Below are 20,057 nucleotides of genomic sequence, written 5' to 3'. Positions count from 1 at the left end.
GGAGGAGTAAAGCAGTGAGGAAACTCGGTGGCCACGTCGAAGAGAACGAGCCAGCCCAGGAGCACTGAAGAGGTTGGAGGAAAACCAAGAGATCCCTGAGCGTCGTGTCATTGAGGTAGAGCAAAAATATATAAAATAGGGGGAGTATCTTTCACTTTCTCTCTAGACCCATTTCCCCATCACTACCCCCAAATCCATTAGGTGGAAGCCACACAACTCTAGATCCGAGACACTTGCGTGGGACACTGTTACAAGTGTATTTATTTATTTTTCTATTACTGTGACAGATTGCAGTCTGTTTGTGTTTTCTGCCGGGAACAGTAACCTCCTTTCTTTTCTCCTACATCATTGAGCTTTTGGCTGCCCCTGACTGCAGTTTGTGGCAAACCTGAGCTCGTTTACTCCCATGGAGTACTGAACACTATCTGGTCTCGGTGGCTCTGTAATTCTACTCCGGGCGCCCAGCTTCATGTGCCAGCTGGCATCTCTCTTTTTTTAAAATTTTTTTAAAGATTTTATTTATTTATTTGACACAGAGAGAGCAAGCGAGAGCAGGAACACAAGCAGGGGGAGTGGGAGAGGGAGAAGCAGGCTTCCTGTGGAGCCAGGGAGCCAGATGCGGGGCTTGATCCCAGGACCCTGGGATCATGACCTGAGCCGAAGTCAGACGCTCAACCATCTGAGCCCCCCAGGCGCCCCCCCAGCTGGCTTCTCTTAATGCGCTAGCTGCACAGAGATCAATATGAAGACGATGTTCACTGGTGCAATGTGTTTGAAGAACTCACTATTGGAATGTCCCACGTCACGCTGCTTCCAGGCCGTCCCTGGCATTCTCTCTCTCTTTGCAGGATGGCTGCCCCTCCTCCAAGTTACTGTTTCGTGGCCTTCCCACCGCGTGCTAAGGATGGGCTGGTGGTGTTTGGGAAAAATTCGGCTCGGCCCAGGGATGAAGTTCAGGAGGTCATGTATTTCTCAGCTGCTGATCATGAACCCGAGAGCAAGGTTGAGGTAAGCCCCGTGTTACAGTCTCTCCTTGGCGCTCATTCCCTTCCTCCGGCTTGGCCCAGCGCACCTCTCCCTAAGTCGGCTCACCGGCCAGAACTGGCACGTCGGTTCTGTTGATTCCTGAGCCCACGTAGGTTTGTTCACGGCCTTAAAAACAGGATCACATGGGGAATAATACTACTTGTGGCTATAGCCCTTGTTTTATAATTAAGTAAAATGTTAACATGGTTCCAAAGTCAAATGTACAAAATAAGGTGTATTCGTAGAAGTCTGGTATCTAGCTTTGTCTCATTTACTCTACTTACTTTTTCTCCTGTAGATAGATGTTCCATGTTTTGAAAGTTCTTTTGGTTTGTCCTTCCATTTAAAGAGTTACCTATGTATGTAATAAACTATACACACACACACACACACACACACACACACATTTATCCCATTTCCTTTTCTTAGATAAATGGTGGTGTGCCATGTACACGTTTGTCCACTTTGCTTTTTTCAACTTAAAACTTATCTTAGAGATCACTCCATATGGTAAATGTATATGTAATAGTACAGTACCTCTGTACTATTCTTCATTCCTCATTTAGAGCTACAGAGTGTTCCATTCTATGGATGTATCATGGTTTAATCAGTCCCACGTTGCTGGACATTTGGGTTGTTTTCCAGTCTTTTGTTATTACAGATATGTTGTATTTTGAAGGGACTGATAGCCCGGTGTATCTGTTACAATATCTGGCCTTGGTTTATGTAATGTATCATGTTAAAAAATTATCCATCAATTCCTATTCTGAGTGCTTACAAATCAGTTTTTGTCAGTCCTTCTCTGGGATAGATACCTAAAATGGGATTGTTGGATCACAGAGTAAATAAGTGTGTAATTTTTTGGATATTATCTTATTTCCTCACACAGGTGGTGTACTTTTGCATTTCTACTAACAATGGAACAATGCCTGTTTTTCCGTATTCCCAGAGTGTACTGTCAGACTTTTGTGATGGCTATTTTATGTCAATTCTATAGTCTGCTATTTTACTAAATTCTTTCATTGGTTGTGTCAGCTTTTATCATTGATCCTTTTGGGTTTTCCAGGTTTGTTGTTATCAACACGTGCAAACAGAGATAGTCTGATTGTTCTTACATCTCTGTTTTCTTGTCTGATTGGCCGATAGCTTGGATTCAGTGTTAATATTTAGTGGTGGTATTGGTTATCTTTGTCTTGTTCCTAACCTGAGTGGGGCAGCCTCTAGTGATTCTCCAGTCACTCAGATATTGGCTTTAGGACTGAGATTTATATAGTTTTATCATGTTAAAAGTATACATCAATTTTTACTTTTTGTGGTTAAAAAAAAACCCTCAAGAATAGGTGTTAAATTTTGTTAAAGGTTTTTTTTTTTTTTTTTTTTTTAGTGAGATGGAGATAATCATTTGATTTTTTTTCTTTCAATTTATCTGATAAATTGAACCATCTTTGCATTCATGGAATAAACTTCTTGGTTATGGTGTATTTATTTGTGTGTGTGTGTTTCAATGGTAGTTGTTTGTTAAAGGATGAAGAATATAGAGAAAAAAATTGGGGGTGGGTAAATTAATGAGCTCTTTCCACTGATGTAAACCTCTGTTCATTGGTGTTCTATACTTTCTAAGATAAACTGATTTTTTTCTGGTAATTGTGCTAAGTTTTAAAAGGGTATTCATCAATGTGTGTTTTATTTTCTTATCTGAATCTTTATCTGTTTCAGTCTTTTAAAGGCAACTAAGCAGCACCAAAGAGCAACAGAGCTCTGTAAGGAGCTGCTGACGTTAGGTGGATTGAGCAGAGGCGGTGACACAGCCAGGCAGCACGGAGTATGACTTGGCATATGGATTGTGTGCGGTTGGGGCAGTGACAGCCTGTCTCCCGTAGGACTTTCTCAGAACCACTCTCCTCTCGTGTTGCACCACTAACTGGGTCCGAGCCCCTAAACTTCAGGACTTTTCTTTTGTAGAGGCAGAGAAGAGTGCTAGGTTCTCTGGTGATCATGCTAGGTTTTATTTTATTTTATTCATTTATTAATGTTGTAAGCAACGCCTAAATATACATGTTTTTAAGATTTTATTTATTTACTTGAGAGAGAGAGAGAAAGTGAGAGAGTGAGCACAAGCAGGGTGAGGGGCAGAGGGAGAAGCAGACTCCCCGCTGAGCAGGGAGCCCGCCACGGGACTCGATCCCACGACCCTGGGATCATGACCTGAGCAGAAGACAGACACTTAACCGACTGAGCCACCCAGGTGCTCGATCATGCTGCTTTTTAAATGGGTATTCATTAATATTTCAATGTCCATGTTGTTTGGATTTGAATGTTTCTCTCTTCACAGAACCAAGTGCACTGGGCATAGGTGAAGTTTGCAGGTTTGAGTTATTTCGACTTTCCCTGTCTGTCTTCCCTTAATGTTGCTTTTTTTCAGAGTCATAGCGACTGAAACAATACTTTGATTTTCATGTGGGCAGATTTAATTTCCCAAAGATAGCTGCAGCCAATCCCATCCTACATGCACTTCTTACAGTGTGATGAACACTCCTCCGTGGAGAGGTGAGGGTTATGCCCCCACCCCCTCCCATGAATCTTGGTGAGGGCTTGTGTTTGCTCTGACCCGTGTAGCCTGGTGGAAATGATGCGATGTGACCTCCAGGGCTGGGTCCTAAAGGAATTCAGCACGGAGTCTCTCACTCTTGGGATCTGACCCTAAGCATCCAGGCACTATGCTGGAAGGAACCCAAACCAGCCCACATATGAAGAACATAGGGAGGGGCCCACATGGACAGGCACCGAAGTCCCTCAGCCAACAACCAGTGTCAACCCATAGCCAACTGCCGGATGTGTGAGTGAATGGCCCTTCAGACAATTCCAGGCCTCAGACACTGTGGAGTGGAGACATGCCATCTCTGTGGCGCCCTGTCCAAACTCCTGAGCCGCCGAATTCATGAGCATAATACATGGTTGTTTTACACCACTAAATTTTGGGGTCACTTGTTAGTAGCCATAGTGACCACAGCATCATACAAAAGCCATTTATAAATATGTCTGAAATAGATATTTTAGAAAAATGTGTTTTCTTTTGGGAGGGATAGGCTAAATAACTCAGTATTTTACTTTCACAGGTAGTCAGGGTAGAAAATAGACTAGGTTTCTTTCACTTGTTAACCCATGTTATATTATCACTCCCCTACACTGGGGAGGTTCAATGACGTCTCCTGGCATAAATAAGTGCAGTTTGATACCTACTGGAATTCGTTTCCAAGGCAACCTGACCTCCTTTCTGAGTTGCCTATACCTGTGTTTGGAGCTGCCTCTGTACATTTCCACATCCGTATTCTGCAGGTAATAAAATAGCGTCACAGGTCAAAGACCAGATTCATTTTCCCCATCTCGTTTGTTCTCCTGCCTCTGTCAGCACCATTGTCTGCCACATAGTTTAATCTAGAAACCAGAGGAAAACTTTGACCCTCATTTTCCCACACATCCCTGGATGCATGAGGACGGCTGCCACCAAGTCCTGTTGCTTCCTGTCTCCTCCCAGGGCCCCTGCTCGTTCAGAACCACCCCCGTCTCCCTTCCGCTATCATCTGCTTATTGGTCGCTGGCTCTCTTTTTTGTAGAACCTTCAGCCTGCGGGGTCACCAGAATTTTCAGAGCACAGCTCTGTCACTGCCTTGTTTAAAAATGGTTGTGTTTACAGGAGGAGAGTCCGGGCTGATTTGTGTGCCATTCAGAACCCGTCCTGACTGGCACCGGGCTCCTTTTTCCTTTCTCTTTTTTAAAAATTGATAGGCTTCTGGGGCGCCTGGGTGGCTCAGTTGTTAAGCATCTGCCTTTGGCTCAGGTCATGATCCCGGGATCCTGGGATCGAGCCCCGCATCGGGCTCCCTGCTCCGGGGGACGCCTGCTTCTCCGTCTCCCTCTGCCCCTGCTTGTGTTCCCTCTCTCGTTGTGTCTCTCTCTGTCAAATAAATAAATAAATAAAATCTTTACAAAAATGTTTGACAGGCTTTTTTTTTGACGCAGTTTTATGTTTACAGAAAAATGAGCAGAAAGTACAGGGAGTTCCCATATTAACCCTTCATCCTGAGGCCTCCCAGCTTTACCTTTTATTAACATGTGGCATTAATGTGGTATATTTGTTACAATCCATGAGCCAACCTTGATACATTATTATTAACTAAAATCCATCATTTACATTAGGGTCAGCTTTCTGTGTTGTATATTTTAATGGATTTTGACAGACGTATATAATGACATGTATCCACCCTTATAGCATCGTACACAATAGTTTCTCTGCCCTAAAAATCCTCTGTGCTCTTCCTATTCATTTATCTCTTCCTAACCCCTGGGAACCCCTCATCTTTTCACTGTCTCTATGGTGTTTGCCTTTTCCAGAACATCATGGAGTTGGAATCCTATGGCGGGTAGCCTTTTCAGACTGGATTCTTTCACTTAGTAGTTATGTTTTCAGAGTTCATCCGTATCTTTTCCGGGTTGGTAGTGCATTTCTTTTTAGTGCTGAAAAATATCCCACTGTCTGGATGAACCACAGTTTAGTTTTCCGTTCACCTATTAAAGGACATCTTGGTTGCTTCCAAGATTTGGCAATTATGAACCAAGTTGCTGTAAACATTTGTGTGCAGGTTTTTTTTTTTCTTCTGGCTTTCTTTTTGGTTTGTTGTTTTGTTTTGTTTCTTAGCCCTGCTTCCCTCCTACGTGCAGGTCTTTGTATGGACATAGTTATTAACTCATTTGGAATACTTTTAAAAAGTAAAGATGCTTTTAAATGTAATTTTACATTGTGAATAGGTGATGTATTCATTTGGTTCAAAGATTAAGTGATATTGAAAAGATTTACTGTGAGCAGTCTTATTCCCCCTTATTGCTGTTCACTCTGGTTCCCATCCCATATAACCCTTCTTATTAATTTTTTGCACATCCTTCTAGTGTTTTATGCAAATGCAAACAAATATGAATACTTAGCCTTATTTTCTCACTTTTTTCATGAAAGTAACACATTATATATACTATTCTGAAACTTAATTTTTTAAATAGAAAATTTCAAACTCACGAAAAAGGTCTACAATGTTTTTTTTTTGTTTAATAATATTTTCTAAAGATATTTTCTACATCTGTACACAGAGATTGTCCTTATTATTATTTTTTTACAGATACACAGTAGTCCATTGTAGAGCTATCCCATAATTTTTCAGTCAGTCCTCTGTTGGTAGACACTGGGACTGTTTGCTGGTCCAGAAAGTCAGCCCTGAAGAACCTTGAACATGAGTCATCCTGCACCGGTGCAAGTATAGTCGCTAGATACACTTCCAGATGCAGGATCGCTGGGTCATGGGGTAAAGTTTTTGTACTAATTGCCCTCCGTAGGGTTGTACAATTTCTCGCTTACTTTTCTAACCTCATTCTTAATTTTCCTCTCTCAGCTTGTACCATAGGTTCCAGCTACACTGAGCTGCTCATCATTTCTTGAATAAATAACACACTTGCATTTCTCTGTGCTTTTGTTCATTCTGTCCTTTGCTAAGAAGGTCCCTCCTCTCCCCTCTTCTCATCTACTTGGTGGACTCTTAGGCATCCTTCAAGGCCTAAATACCAATATCCTCACCTCCCTCTAGTCTGTCCTCCCCCTGCCCCCCCCTTTTTTTTAAGATCTATTCATTTATTTTAGAGAGAGAGAACGGGAGCATAAGGGGAGAGGCAGAGGGAGAGAATTTTCAAGCAGACTCCCTGCTGAATGTGGAGCCTGACTTGGGGCTCTATCTCATGACCTGTGAGATCGTGACCTGAGCCAAAAACAAGAGTCGGATGCTTAAGTGACTAAACCACCCAGGTGCCCTCAAACTGCCCTCCTTCTAGGAATATGTAGTACTTTATGCATGTTCTGCCATTATAAATCAATGGAAATTTACAGTTGCCTGAAACCAGTGGAATGAATCTGGCCCCAGATGCAGAGGTCCTGGCTTCCAGTCTTGCTGTCCCCATTTCCTGCACCTTGGGTCTTTGAGCCTCTTTGAGACTCAGTTTACTCATTTGCCAGATGGTGATCATAAAACCCACTGTGTCTGCCTTACAGAGTTTTTTTGTGAAGCACATGGGAACTGACATTTGAAAGTACTTTGTAAACTCTAAGGAGAACATTGTGAAAAGAGTTCTTTTTCTTTTTTTTTAAAGAATTGAGTAGTGTTGAGAGATTCTATGACTCCGGGTCTCAGTTCCCAAACTCCTGTCTTTAGCAGATGGTTCTAAATCTGCTTTTCAAATTCACTCTTACCCCTTTAGTTCCCTCACAGTTACACCTGTAACTTTCCCAAGAACAGAATGATGGATTCTTTTCCACAGCTGGGCTTATGATCCACAACAAGTATCACGTAACTTTCAGAAAAGCTCTCATTAGCATATGGAAATTATTTTTCTAAACCATGAAGACTGAGAAGTTCCCATAAAACCCCATCTATTTCTCAGCCATTTCACGACATTTTAAACTTACATCTTCTGCAGTTTCCCTAGAAGCCTCGTACTTAAGCTTTGAGGTTCCAGGAATTCTTTTTCTGGGAATAACTCTGTGCTAAAAGGCATCCTGATCACTCATCCACCGACCCGCCTCCCCTTCCAGCTGGCCCTTCCTTCCAGGCAGTCTTCCCTTTCAAGTCGTCCACTCACCCGCCCTTCCTCCTTCCCTCAGTCTGTCCATCGATCCTCTATTCTATGGCAAGTTCTCTTTGCTTGAGGCTGGAAGAATAAGAAATAGGGTCCTTTAACAGAGTTCCTCAGTTTCTAAAATTACACTGCATATTTTTGTTTAGCTGCACAGTTAGAAGATTGGAGCATTTTATTTTATGTTCTTTAGTTTTTCTCTCGTGGATTCTGAGGTTTTTTTTTTTTTTAACAACGTCACTTTTGGATGCGGGGTAGGATAGATAAACACGTATCCATTTGTGAAGGGCCCTCTGTCCTCTCTGAGGATGCTGTACCACTGTGCATCACGGAACTCATCTCAACTTCTCCTCAAGCCCTGCTCCTTCCTATAGATAGGAGTGTCAAGGAAGCAGATGAATAATTTCCTGGATTATGACGTTCTGTGAGTGCAGGGTGTGCGTGTGCGTGTGCGTGTGTGTGTGTGTGTGTGTGCGTATGCCTGTAGATGGGTATGTGTTTCTATTCTTATATGGTTGAATCTTCTATTTAAGAAACAAGGGATCCAACATTAGAATACTGTTCCAGAAAACAATGAATTTCAGGTAAAGTTGACATCATTTATACTTGGTGCCCCCAGAGAATAATTATATCCCAATTTGTGGAGACAGAATTCTTTTTTCCTTTTAATTTAAATTCAAGTTAGTTAAGATATAGTATAATATTGGTTTCCGGAGTAGAATTTAGTGAGTCATCACTTCCATACAACACTCAGTGCTCATCCGAACACATGCCCTCCTTAATGCCCATCACCCACTTAGCCCATCCCCCCACTCTCCACCCCTCCAGCAACCCTCAGTTGAGACAGAATTCTTTCTTTTTTTTTAAGATTTTATTTATTTATTTATTTATTTGACAGAGAGAAACACAGCGAGAGAGGGAACACAAGCAGGGGGAGTGGGAGAGGGAGAAGCAGGCTTCCCGCTGAGCAGGGAGCCCGATGCGGGGCTCGATCCCAGGACCCTGGGACCATGACCTGAGCCGAAGCAGACGCTTAACGACTGAGCCACCCAGGCGCCCCGAGACGGAATTCTTGATAGCCAACTCAGATTTGACACGTAATGCTTTTTTAAAGAGTCTCTTATTATTATATAATAAAGCCCATCTCCATTTTACCCCTTCCTTTAAAGTTTAAAGTCTTCATTGTTTCCTTTTTTTTTTTTTTTTGGAAAGTGAGTTTTAATTTATTTATGTTTTCCTCCACATGAAGTTCTGTATGAGTTCAGTATCCCCAGTGAGATTATATAACTTTCAGAGTTTGGGGCAGTCTTTTGGTAGATCACTTCCTTTTTCTTCCTGGATAAAAATACTTCTAAGAAGAATAGAAAATTACCCATTAATGAGAGTTGGTAACATTGTTAGTAACGTTGTCCAGATGGCAGCTATATTTGTGGTTTTTTGGGATGTACATGTGTTTTGCAGGGGAGAGTGTCTGAATATTAATTCTGAAGATTCTCCTATACAGTAGGAGAGCACAGGTTATTCTGGAATAAAAGAGAGCTAAGCAAAGCTCCATGGCTGTGGGCAGACTGTGTCCCAGTCTTCCTGTCGGCTCTCTTTGGCCCCAGGAGTGGCAGGAGCCTCCAGCCTTGTGTGGAGCCAGACATGTCTCCCTCACCTCATGGGAGCATGGCTTAGCAGGGGCCTTCCTTCCGGTGTCCCCTTTTCCAACCCTGTTTCCGACCCCAGGCCTTTGCACCTCCCATTCTCAAAGATCTTGTGGCTTCAGGGAAATAAAAAAGCAGCTCTTCTAAAATGTGGCTGACATTTTTTTTTTTTTTGGTCTTTATTTGGAATCATATGAACCTTAAGGGCACATTTTCAAAAACCAGTCAAGTAGCAGGCAAGACATTGGGATAAAAAAGACAAAAACAAACCCCCCAAAACCTCAGTGATAATTAGCAATACTGCCTTAGGAGCAAATTTTCTAAAACTAAAAATATTCCTCCAAAGCGTCCCATTTTCCCTGCTCTTTTTTTTTTTTTTTCCCCACCCTAGGAAGTCTGGCTGACTCATCAACTCATTTCAGAGTGGTTTTCACTGGTGGTGCCAGGGTTGTGTTCACCATCTGAGTACAGTAGGAAGCACAATGGTTGCATTTCTTTAATTGAAACATCTATTGTGTGAGTGTCTCTATTCCCCTTTCACTGGGTGATGTCCAGAAAGAGAGTGTGCTGGAATGTGCAAAGGGTAGGCGACAGCATGAAGCTGATTTTGCTTTTTCATTTTTGACACAATCACACAAAATAAGAAAGGGCTTGCTCTGCAGAAGAATTGTCTTTTGTCTCTGTCTCTAGGGCTTTGTCAAGGCTCATCTTTTCTATCTTCCAACCTGGCACGGGTCCCCTGGAGCCACCTGAGAGAGTGACAGGCTCAGTGCAGGCGGTACCTTTAAAACCTTGACGATTAGCATTAGGCAGTGCCGACACTTAGAAGCATGCCTCAACCATGTGCCCCACTCTGGACATTCTTATGTTGTTATGTGGCCTTGGACCCGGAAGTTGTGCTAGCTGACAGATTTATTTTCTTAAAGGCAGGTTGGGAGAGGCTGTAGGGCAGCAAGAAGGTTTGCTTGTCTTTCTCTGCAGACCTCCTAAACAGCTTCATCACCAAAGTCAAGGCCAGAACCATCCCTGCAAAGATTGATCTTTTGAGTGGTAAACGTGTTCTTCTTTTTGTTTTCTATAGAAATCTGACTATGAATTTTGACTTGATACTAAATTGTTTTTGTCATGCTGAAAGATTTCAGGTGCTGTTTGGATTTTTTTTTTTTTTTTTTTTCCTGGTGAGACCTTCCCTGCTGCCTCAAATCGCACTTACTATCTGCTTCATTAATGATGTGGCAGTTGTGAAGGTCGGTGAATTTTATTTTAAAAAGAAATGACTGCCTGCAGAGGTCACATTCTAGATGGGTGACTTTACAAACTTTAGCTAATTACCTCTTGTGTAAACGTTTCCTATTTATGAGGTTTGCTCCCAGACTAGGATCTTAAATAACCAATCTATATGAGACAAGCGTGACCATCTGCTTTGACCTGGGTGTGATCAGTCACATTTCAAACACAATAGCATGTGTGTGAATTGCAGCCACAGAAGGGTCCTTGTTAGGCCCAGGCTGCTGCAGTCCATGACAGAGATGCCCTAAGGGGTGTGTGTAATAGGCTCACTGAGGCTTGGGCGCACCCCCCCCCCCATTTCCCCATCTCCCTACCCACCCACTCTGTAGCATATGAGGGGATCTGGTGCTTTGGCTTTCAGCCAAGTGCTTAGGAGGGGCTGATTTGGCCCATCTGGCTAGTTGGGCATCTCCTTTCTTCCTCCTCATTCTGAGTTTGGCCAAAAAGTGTCAAGTTGGCTGCAAATATTTTGAACTCCTACGAAGACCATATGGTCTTTTGGATTCAGTTTTCAACATTTTTATCAGTCAGTACTTACTGAGCTCTTGCAGTCCTATTACTCAGTGCCATCACAGTAGCTACCCTGAGCGTCACAGAGAAGGGTGTCCCTGGACCATGAACACACCTTTGACATCCCCATCTCTCTCTCTTCTCTGGCTCTTACCTCTTTCTGGAATACCTTGATGTCTAGCCCATTTTTCAAGATCAACTCAGATGTCACCACTTGATAAAGCCTCTGCCCACTTGGATAATTTCCCTCTTTCTTTGAACCTGTATTATGTCCCTCTGATCTTTGCTACTCACTTATTCCTTCATTCATTCTTTCAAAAAAAGATCTACTGATGCCTAGTATGTACCAGATTTCGGATATATCAGTGAACTAAACCACGGAGATGTCTCCCTGCCCTTATGGAGCTTACCTTGTAGCTGGGGGAGATGACATAATGAACAGCTTATGCAGTACATGAGTCAATTATACAGTATTTTGGAGAGGGATAAATGGAATGGAATGTGAAAAAGAAAGCAGGATCAGGTTGATCAGATGTACAAGGTGGGAGGAAGGGGAAGATGCAGTATATGTTGGGTGCCATAGACGATATAGCCTCGGTGACAGCTACTGAGGTCGGCCTGGTGGCCATGGTAATTTGCATGTGTACCTTCTCCTTCTTTCCCAACTGAAAGGATAGGAATTGGGCATCCTTACTGACTTATCTGCCAGTAGCACTTAGCACAAAATGCCTTGTGTGTGGTTAGTGCTCTGTAAATGGTGAAATGGAAATGAATGTGTAAAAACGAATTTGAAGACAAATACGGAAACGCATTCTATTTTTTTTAAAGATTTTATTTATTTGTTTGAGAGAGAGAGAAAGAGAGAGAGAGAGTGTGTGCCTGAGGGGCAGGGGAAGGACCAGAAGGGGAGGGAGAGGGAGGGGGAAAGAACCTCAAGCAGACTCCCTGCTGAGCATGGTGCCCAACGTGGGGCTCAGTCTCAGGACCCTGAGATCACAAACTGAACCGAAAGCAAGAGTCGGACGCTGAACCGGCGGAGCCACCCAGGCACCCCAGATAAACCCATTCTTATTTTTACTTTTTTCCTTCCCTTAAAAAAAATCCTTTATGATAAATCTATACTTAAGAATCTTAAGGGGCGCCTGGGTGGCTCCGTCGGTTAAGTGTCTAACTTTGGCTCAGGCATGATCTCAGGGTCCTGGGATCGAGCCCCTTGTCAAGCTCCCCACTCAGCGGAGAGCCTGCTTCTCCCTCTCCGATTGCCCCTCCCCCTGCTTGTGCGTGAGCTCTCTCAAACAAATAAATAAAATCTTTAAAAAAAATCTTAAATTCCGTCCATATTTCCTCATTATTTTCAAGACAGAATTTGTCACTGGAGCTCAGTGTGCACAGGGGTTTTGGAAAATGTTGGTCAAATGCCTGAACTGCTTTTTACATGAAAAAACACAATTATAAGATATAAATTTCAATTACAAATTAGAAGAGCACAGAGGACCATAGTTTGCTGCTTTGGCTAGGTTTTTGCTCTAACAGAATCATTTTTCAAAGTAAACAACTTCTGGGAACTGAATAGGGGAAAACATTTCAAGAGTGTATTTTATTATCAGTTTGCCATGAAAAACTCAAGAGTCTCTTGACAGCCTCTGGATTTAATTAGCTGTAAGTTTACCAATATTTATCAAGTGAAATAACATTATCCCAATGCAGAGCGACGCCCCACAGGGATTATGAGGATACGTGTGTCACCTGATCAATGAGTGTGCATGCCACACTCGTTTCAGCTCTTACCTGAGGTTTAGAGATTATGGAAAATCAATGCAGAATAACTTTCTGGGCTGCATTCAGTCGATATAACTGGGTCTTGAATCAGAAAAGGATCCAAGGCCCCAGTTGAGCCAAGGCTTTTCAGTGCCCAATTTAAAATGTAAACGGTTGCTGCTGCTGATAAAATTCTCCCCCGAGAGCCAAAGAGCTCTGTGTAATTTAGAGTCCTGAATTCCATGCTGCATCCACCACACGGAGACTGATAGAGTGCCGGAGTCAGGAGGCTCCTTACGGATAACCTAGCTTAGTGGTTTTCCAGTTTCTCCAAGGGAGCTCTCCCATGGGCCCAATGTGGGGAGGCAGAGGGATGAACCAGCAGGCCAGGCTCTGAGCTCGTCCCATGCCCCATCTTCCATTTGCCTCAACACACTTTGACCACTTTTATTGTCTTCACACTTCCATGTAAGAAGTCGTGTGAAGGCAGGCTTCTGAGGCGAAAAACCGTTTGATCTAGAGTAGCTCACTTGTTTTCCAGGTAAAGACACAGCGGCCTGGAGAAGGTTGTATACAACACCAAGGGGTATGTCTTGCAGGCCTGACAACAGTTAGAGACATGCCCTTTCAGGACAGTCTCCTTGTGTGTCCACCGCACAGGCTTAGTGTGTGAGTCAAATGAGACAGACAGGGAAGCACAGTGTATAAGAGAGCATTTAATGCATTCATTAAATGTTAAATATTATCATCATGTTCCCTTTTCTACCACTAGAGCAATTGTGGAGGTTGTCAAACTGGGTTCCAGGGAGCTCTTGGGATCATTGCCAGGGGCATAAGAACCCCCGTTCTTCAGGCAACACATTTTCCCTTTAATCCACTTTCTATGTTAGGCCTCCAGGTAAAGTTTCTTCTATAGTAGGGCTCTATAACTTTAAAGAAGTTTGAAAACCACTGATCCAGAAGGATTTTTTTTGCCTCTGAGAATAAATAGCTATGTATGTTTGGAACGCCGGTGCCCTCTGTGCCTACTGAATTGACCAGACAGAATATTTGGGGCAGAGGTTGGCTGAATACCTGGTTTGAGAAGATGACTGCTGGACCTGTGAGCACTGTGGATAAACTGGGCTTGAGGCAGATCTGACACCTGATCGACAAAACTGCCCCTCACCAGTAGACACCTCTGAGCTGCATTGAGACTTGGGGTGCTTTTTAAGTCTGGTGTTCCTGAGGCCTTTCATTTTTTTTTTTTTTTTTTTGGCTCTGTTTGTAACTCCTGGGGTGGTTCAGTGTAAGTACCAGGGTGGAAACTAAGTGGATCCTGGCAGGTGATGGTCTTTTCTTTCCTGTCTTCGTTTTTCAGTGCACTTACATTTCAATCGACCAAGTCCCCAGGACCCATGCCATTGTGATAAGCAGGCCTGCCTGGCTTTGGGGGGCAGAAATGGGAGCCAACGAGCACGGAGTGTGCATAGCCAATGAAGCCATGAATGCCAGAGAACCAGCCGCGGAGACGGAAGCCTTACTGGGGATGGATCTGGTCAGGTACGAGGTGGTTCTTTGGAACAACTGCTCACAACAGGCGGGGAATGGGGACAGGATTTATGTTTCTCCAAACCTCATATTTTGTAACATAAGCCTCCCAAAGAAGACGTGTGCCTTTTGATATGAAGTTCAAGGTGATAGAGAAAAAAAGAGAGAGTAGATTACAATGGAATATTATTAAAGCAATAAAAATGAACCAAGTGCTACATGCTTGAATTTTTGAAAACATACTAAGTGAAAGAAGCCAGATGCAAAAGGTCACATAGTGTATGATTGCATTTACATGAAATGTCCAGAAGAGGCGAGTTCATAGTAGTAGAAAGTCGATTAGTGGTTGCCTGGGGTTGGGGATGGGAAAATGGGGAGTGATTCCTAATGGATATGGGGCTTCTTTGTGGGATGTTGAAAATGTCCCAAATTTCGATTGCAGTGATAGCTGCGCAACTTTGCGAATATACTAAAAATCACTGAACTGTCTGTTTTAAGTGGGTGAAGTTTATGGTTTGAAATACATCTAAAATACAGGAAAGAAGAAAGGAGTCATATAAAATACATAAGATATAAAGGAAAAAAGAAGAGACATATGTCCCTCCTGTCCCCCCTTCGTTTCCGTCGTCTGTTTCCCTTTCCCTGCTCCGCATTACGGTGGGAGCGGATGTGTAGGCTTGGTGGGTTGGGGATCTTTGCTTGTTTTCTGTTGCGTCACAAGCATCAAGAGTTGTGTGCCTGGCCTGTGCTGGCTGATCAATGACTGGGTTTGGACTGAATGACCAAAGGAGAGGGTGGGCTGGAGTGAAATGACATTCTGAAACGACTTTCTTTTTTCTGGGATCGTGAAATGCAATAGAATCATGACTGAGTTGAAAAAATATTGGGCTGGGAGCCAGGGGCCTTGGTTTTCAGTGTGAATACATCAAGATATAACACATCTCTGGCCCACAGTCTCTACATTTGTTTGAAGGGAGGCCTTAGATTGGATGACCTCTAAAGAACCTCCCAAAGCCAACATTCTATGCAAAGGAGTAGAGGTTTTGACCCTTTGTAGGCTGTGTAGGGAGGAAGTGCACGTTTATGCTGAGACCTCTGTGGTCTGTAGCTTCCACCAACCGATGGACAGGTCTGTTAACCTTTCGGGAAAGGGCCCAGTGAGCTTGACATACCTGTGTGAGAGTCATGGGCCGCAAATAGGGATTCTTCCAAGGATTTACCATGAAACAAGAATTTGAATTTGGGAGCAGCTAACTCCAAGACGCAGAAAAACCTGGACCAAGCACACACTTTTGAAGGATCTGAATTGTACCGAAGGTAGATGTCAGAGTGAGACTCTAACCTTGGCCCAGTAAATTTCATCCCTTTGCCTGCCCTGGTCATGCCCATAATGAGGTGAAGCAGCCAGTGTGGAAGTAGGCACGAGGGCCAGAAAGATGCTGTTCTGGTTTTAAATCGCATTAATCTGCCCCATCTGAGAGGCCAGACCACCGTGAAAGGCTTTGGAACAGACGTCTTGACATCGGGTGACTTGTGGCCCTAGACTGCTGTGGCCCTAGCACCTCTTTCCCCCATCGGGGCCGGACAGCATATAACCCCACTGCTGTTCACAGTCTGTGGAGCAGGCTGTCCTGTCCTTGCCCCATGGCACCGAGGCGAGGTGGGAGGGGCAGGGTGGACAAAGGAGTATCGTTTCCCGTGGTCCCAGCACAGGGCGTAGGAGAGTGAGATCAGAGTCGTGTCTGTGGATGAGTGTCGAGGTCCCGCTGCAGATGGTGTGCACGGAGGGCACAGAAGTCAGCGTGGGAGGGCAAGTGCATGTACTGGGCGTCTCAGTGTGGAACGCAGCAGGCGGAACAGCGGGACAGGGAGCTAGACACCGCACAAAAGAAGTCACAGCTTCCAAAGGCGGGGTGCCCCTGGCTAGGTATCACATGCTCCTAGCACATGTTTGCATGGCCAGATTGGAGCCCTACAGAAGCCCTGGGGACAGGCTTCTGCTTGGAATGCATGCATGGGGCAATGTGACCAGAGGCTCCCAGGGACCTGTGGAGGGAGGAACGGGCCCTCCTGGGGGCACAGCTTGGGCAGACCTATAGAGGTGCTCATAGCACACTTATTTGCTCTGGATCTTCAAGATCAGATGGGTGCTTGCTTCTGCTATTCCTCTTTGGAGAAGATGACACTGACCAACAGAAAAGTCTACTTAATCCGATCTTCTAGTGAGTTTATTTTTTATCACTCTCCTAAGGTCTTAGGGTTCAGCTTTCCAAATCAGTGGTTTGTCACCAAGTCTTCCTAAATAAACTAAAATTGAGAAATGCCCAATGAATTCATATATAATGATCTGACTATGAAAATAAGCCTGTTACAAGAATACGTCTGTAGCATAATCTTTTCCTCTCCCTGGCAGCACAGGGAAAGTTTCTTCAAAAAGAATCAAGCGGGTGAATTTTAGTAACGATTGGTCTGTTGTAAATTCACCGAGAACTGGCTGACATGACCATCTTAGCAGGCACCACTGCCTCTGCTCCGAAGTTCTTGTGCTCCTGCCCCCAGAATTACAATGTGGAGGAAGAGATGGATACATGGACATGTACTAAGCACATATTATGTGCCATCCTCTTTCGAATCAGCCCCAGAGGGACGTACTGCCTTTTTGACTTGACAAATGAAAAAATCAGGTTTCAGAAAGGTTAGGTTACCAAAGGTCATGCTGCCAGTGGGTGGCACAACCAGAATTGGAAGCTGGCTCCCTCTCTCTCTCTGAGTCACTGTTTTTCTGCCAGAGGGGGCGGCCTCTCAAGCATACCCACCACCTACGTGGTCCTGGAGAGTTGTGCTTATATTTTCACGTTCATTATCTCATAAACCTGTCCTCAGAGCAACCTGATGATGTAGGTACTTATAGGTGACATAAATTTGAGTTCAAATATAGTACGCAACTTGCCCAGAGTCGAGCAGAGGGCAGTATCTGTGCCCTCTTTAGGGGGCCAACTAATTGGAAGGCTGGGAGGAGATTGCTGTGTCACTTCAGAAGAAGGACGTACTTTTTGATAAGTGAAGCTGTAAGCCACAGCAGTAGAGGGAGGCTGATAGGTCGGAGGAGAGATATGTTGAAAAGCACGGATGTCCCAACCAGGCACCCATTCCTGGTGAGATCTCTGCGTAAATTATATGCACCGAGGACAGCGGCTGGCTCTGGAACACTTTTATTACCAACCCACATACCTGGTGTATGAAGATTTCCTTTTGCCCGGAGGCAGGAGGGAGGATAAGCCCCAGAAAGGGGGTCTTGATAAGGCTGGAGCTGAGCTGGCCAGTGCCAAGGGAGCCAGAGTTAGAAAAGGAACAGAGAGAGAGGGCTGAGCTGCCCTTCAGGAGGGAGAAGCCGCTGGGTTCCTGACTCTTCCGTCTGTGTGGGAGGGAGGTGCCCAAAGACAGAAAACACTCCCATGATTTTGAGCCGAACGTGGGAGAGATATATTCTGCATTCAAGTGGCGTGCATCTGTGTCTCGGCCCGCGGACCGAACGTGTGATGCGTGTCGGCGTGCTTCCTCCCTCGGCTTCGTCCCAGCCTTTGGTTGCTGTGGCAAAAACCACATGGTAGGAAGGGACTGAGGTATACCTCTGGTTTTCTTGCTCCAGGCTTGGTTTAGAAAGAGGAGCGACAGCTAAAGAAGCCTTAGATGTCATCGTCGCCTTGTTGCAAGAACACGGGCAAGGTGGGAATTACTATGAAGACGCAGACTCCTGCCACAGCTTCCAAAGCGCGTATCTGATCGTGGATCGTGAGGAGGCCTGGGTGCTGGAGACCGTGGGGAAGTACTGGGCTGCCGAGCAGATCACAGGTGAGCCCGCGTGGGTGGGGCGGCCGAGCAGATCACAGGTGAGCCCGCGTGGGTGGGGCGGCCGAGCAGATCACAGGTGAGCCCGCGTGGGTGGGGCGGCCGAGCAGATCACAGGTGAGCCCGCGTGGGTGGGGCGGCCGAGGCGGGTGCTGCCGGGGCGCGTAGGAATCCCGCCGCTGACACACACCCTCTCTGTGCCAGACCTTGTCTTCTGGGCTCTGCTTCTGGGGAGGAACCTGGGGCGCGGGGATGTCAGCACTTGGGAAACACACCCTTGACATTTCTTATTTTGTTTTTGCTTTCTGGGCAGGACCCAATTTTGACTACCAGCAGTTTCATGACCCAGATGGTTACTCTGACTTGGCCAAAGGAATGGTGATTTTTCCCATTCCATTCGGTCAATGAACCACTAGGGCAGGGTCCTGCCCCTTCGTCACCCCCAGCCCCGTGGCATCTTGTGCTTGGAATGTTCCTCTGAAAGAGGAATTTGGATCCGTGTGGGGACCATTGACCGCCTCTGGGCTGACAAGCTCATTTCTCTGTGACACAGTGTTTCTAGAAAAGCAGAGGACTAGGGAATGTACTCGGAAGTGTGGAGTGCCCATTCAGTGGTTGCTCCATGCTCCCTGCAGCATTTGTTCTGAGACGGTTCTGAGGGAGGACATGTTAGAGGGGGCTGTGGTTGTCCTGTCTCATCACTTAGCACCCTCATATCGGGGAGCAGCTGAGGTCCCAGAATGGGCTAGAGGGTTTCCTAGAGGACTAAGGAGTTCGAGGGGAGCATTGGCCAGTGAAGCCCCACTGACATTCCTTAGGACTGAATGACAAGCACATGGACCGGGCGCTGCCGTTTCTCCCCACCTGTGCCCATGGCAGACACAGCTGGTGCGTCATAACATTCTCCCGTTTGGGACCTCTACTTGGCCTACGTATTTTTCTCGACTGAATTTGCAAGGAAGTCTCTTCTGTTTCCTCAGAATCGATGCTAGGGATGAAACCTGTTTTCCATCTCTGCCTTAGGAGGGATTGGAACCAATTCACACCTGAGTTAGAAGCAGAAGAGCTACTGCAATAGTTGAGAATCAAGCCCGTTGTTTTCTGTGGCCTAAGTCAGTGCGGTGATCAGGGTTGCGGCGGACGACGGGTATGTTGGGTCCCGAACGAGGCTGGCTTGCAGTGCTTGCCTGGAGGAGGGCAGCTTCTCCTCATTCACACAAGGGAGCCCTTGCAACGATCGCGGAGAGTTTCTGCACCGCCGCGTGCCCAGCATCCACCCACGTGTGCCCTCAGGACTGCTGGGGCCCGGGTGGGCCGCCGGGTCACCAAGCCTCCTGCTGCGCAAGAGCTTCAAACTCCTTTCCCAAAAACGTTCTCCTAGGACGAAGCCTTACTATCAAATGGTTCCATCGAGAGGGCTAGGGGTCCGTGCTGATAAGGCCATCATAGGTTGCTTTTCAGTAGAACTTAAAACTTTATGATCTATACCTGCCTTTCAAAAGCTTAGTTTCCCTTCAAGATATAGCTTAAAAAAATCCATCTCCTCAAAATGCATGTTGTCTTTCACCAACTATTGACATAAAACCCCAGCCATTCCTCGGCCTCATTGATTTCATGTCTTCGCTCCCTGCAGCAGTGTGATAGCCGTAGGAGTTTGTGAATCTGGCCCCTGAATGCTCACATTCCTGAAAGCAAACATCTACTATAAATCAGCCCTAGAGGAAAATACTGTCTGTGGAGTTGTTCACAATATTTTTTTGATAGCTTAGTATGAAGAAT

General features: G+C 45.2%; 1 protein-coding gene across 1 annotated transcript in view; it reads left to right on the top strand.

The window, feature by feature from the left end:
• The first annotated feature begins 849 nt into the window (after positions 1–849).
• The window catches only part of SCRN1 (secernin 1), a 35,016-nt gene continuing 15,808 nt past the window's right edge, over positions 850–20,057 (top strand). Inside the window, exons 1-3 of the mRNA XM_028119249.1 lie at positions 850–1,008; positions 14,260–14,441; positions 18,079–18,281. Of these exons, the coding sequence (XP_027975050.1) occupies positions 850–1,008; positions 14,260–14,441; positions 18,079–18,281 (544 nt within the window). The remainder of the gene's footprint in view (positions 1,009–14,259; positions 14,442–18,078; positions 18,282–20,057) is intronic.

This window comes from Eumetopias jubatus, unplaced genomic scaffold (assembly GCF_037043125.1).
Source record: "Eumetopias jubatus isolate StellerSeaLion01/CBP00866 unplaced genomic scaffold, mEumJub1_p1.0 scaffold_14, whole genome shotgun sequence".
Classification (NCBI taxonomy): Eukaryota; Metazoa; Chordata; class Mammalia; order Carnivora; family Otariidae; genus Eumetopias; species Eumetopias jubatus.
The sequence above is the reverse complement of the archived record's forward strand: the minus strand, read 5'-3'. Positions and strand labels throughout refer to the sequence as shown.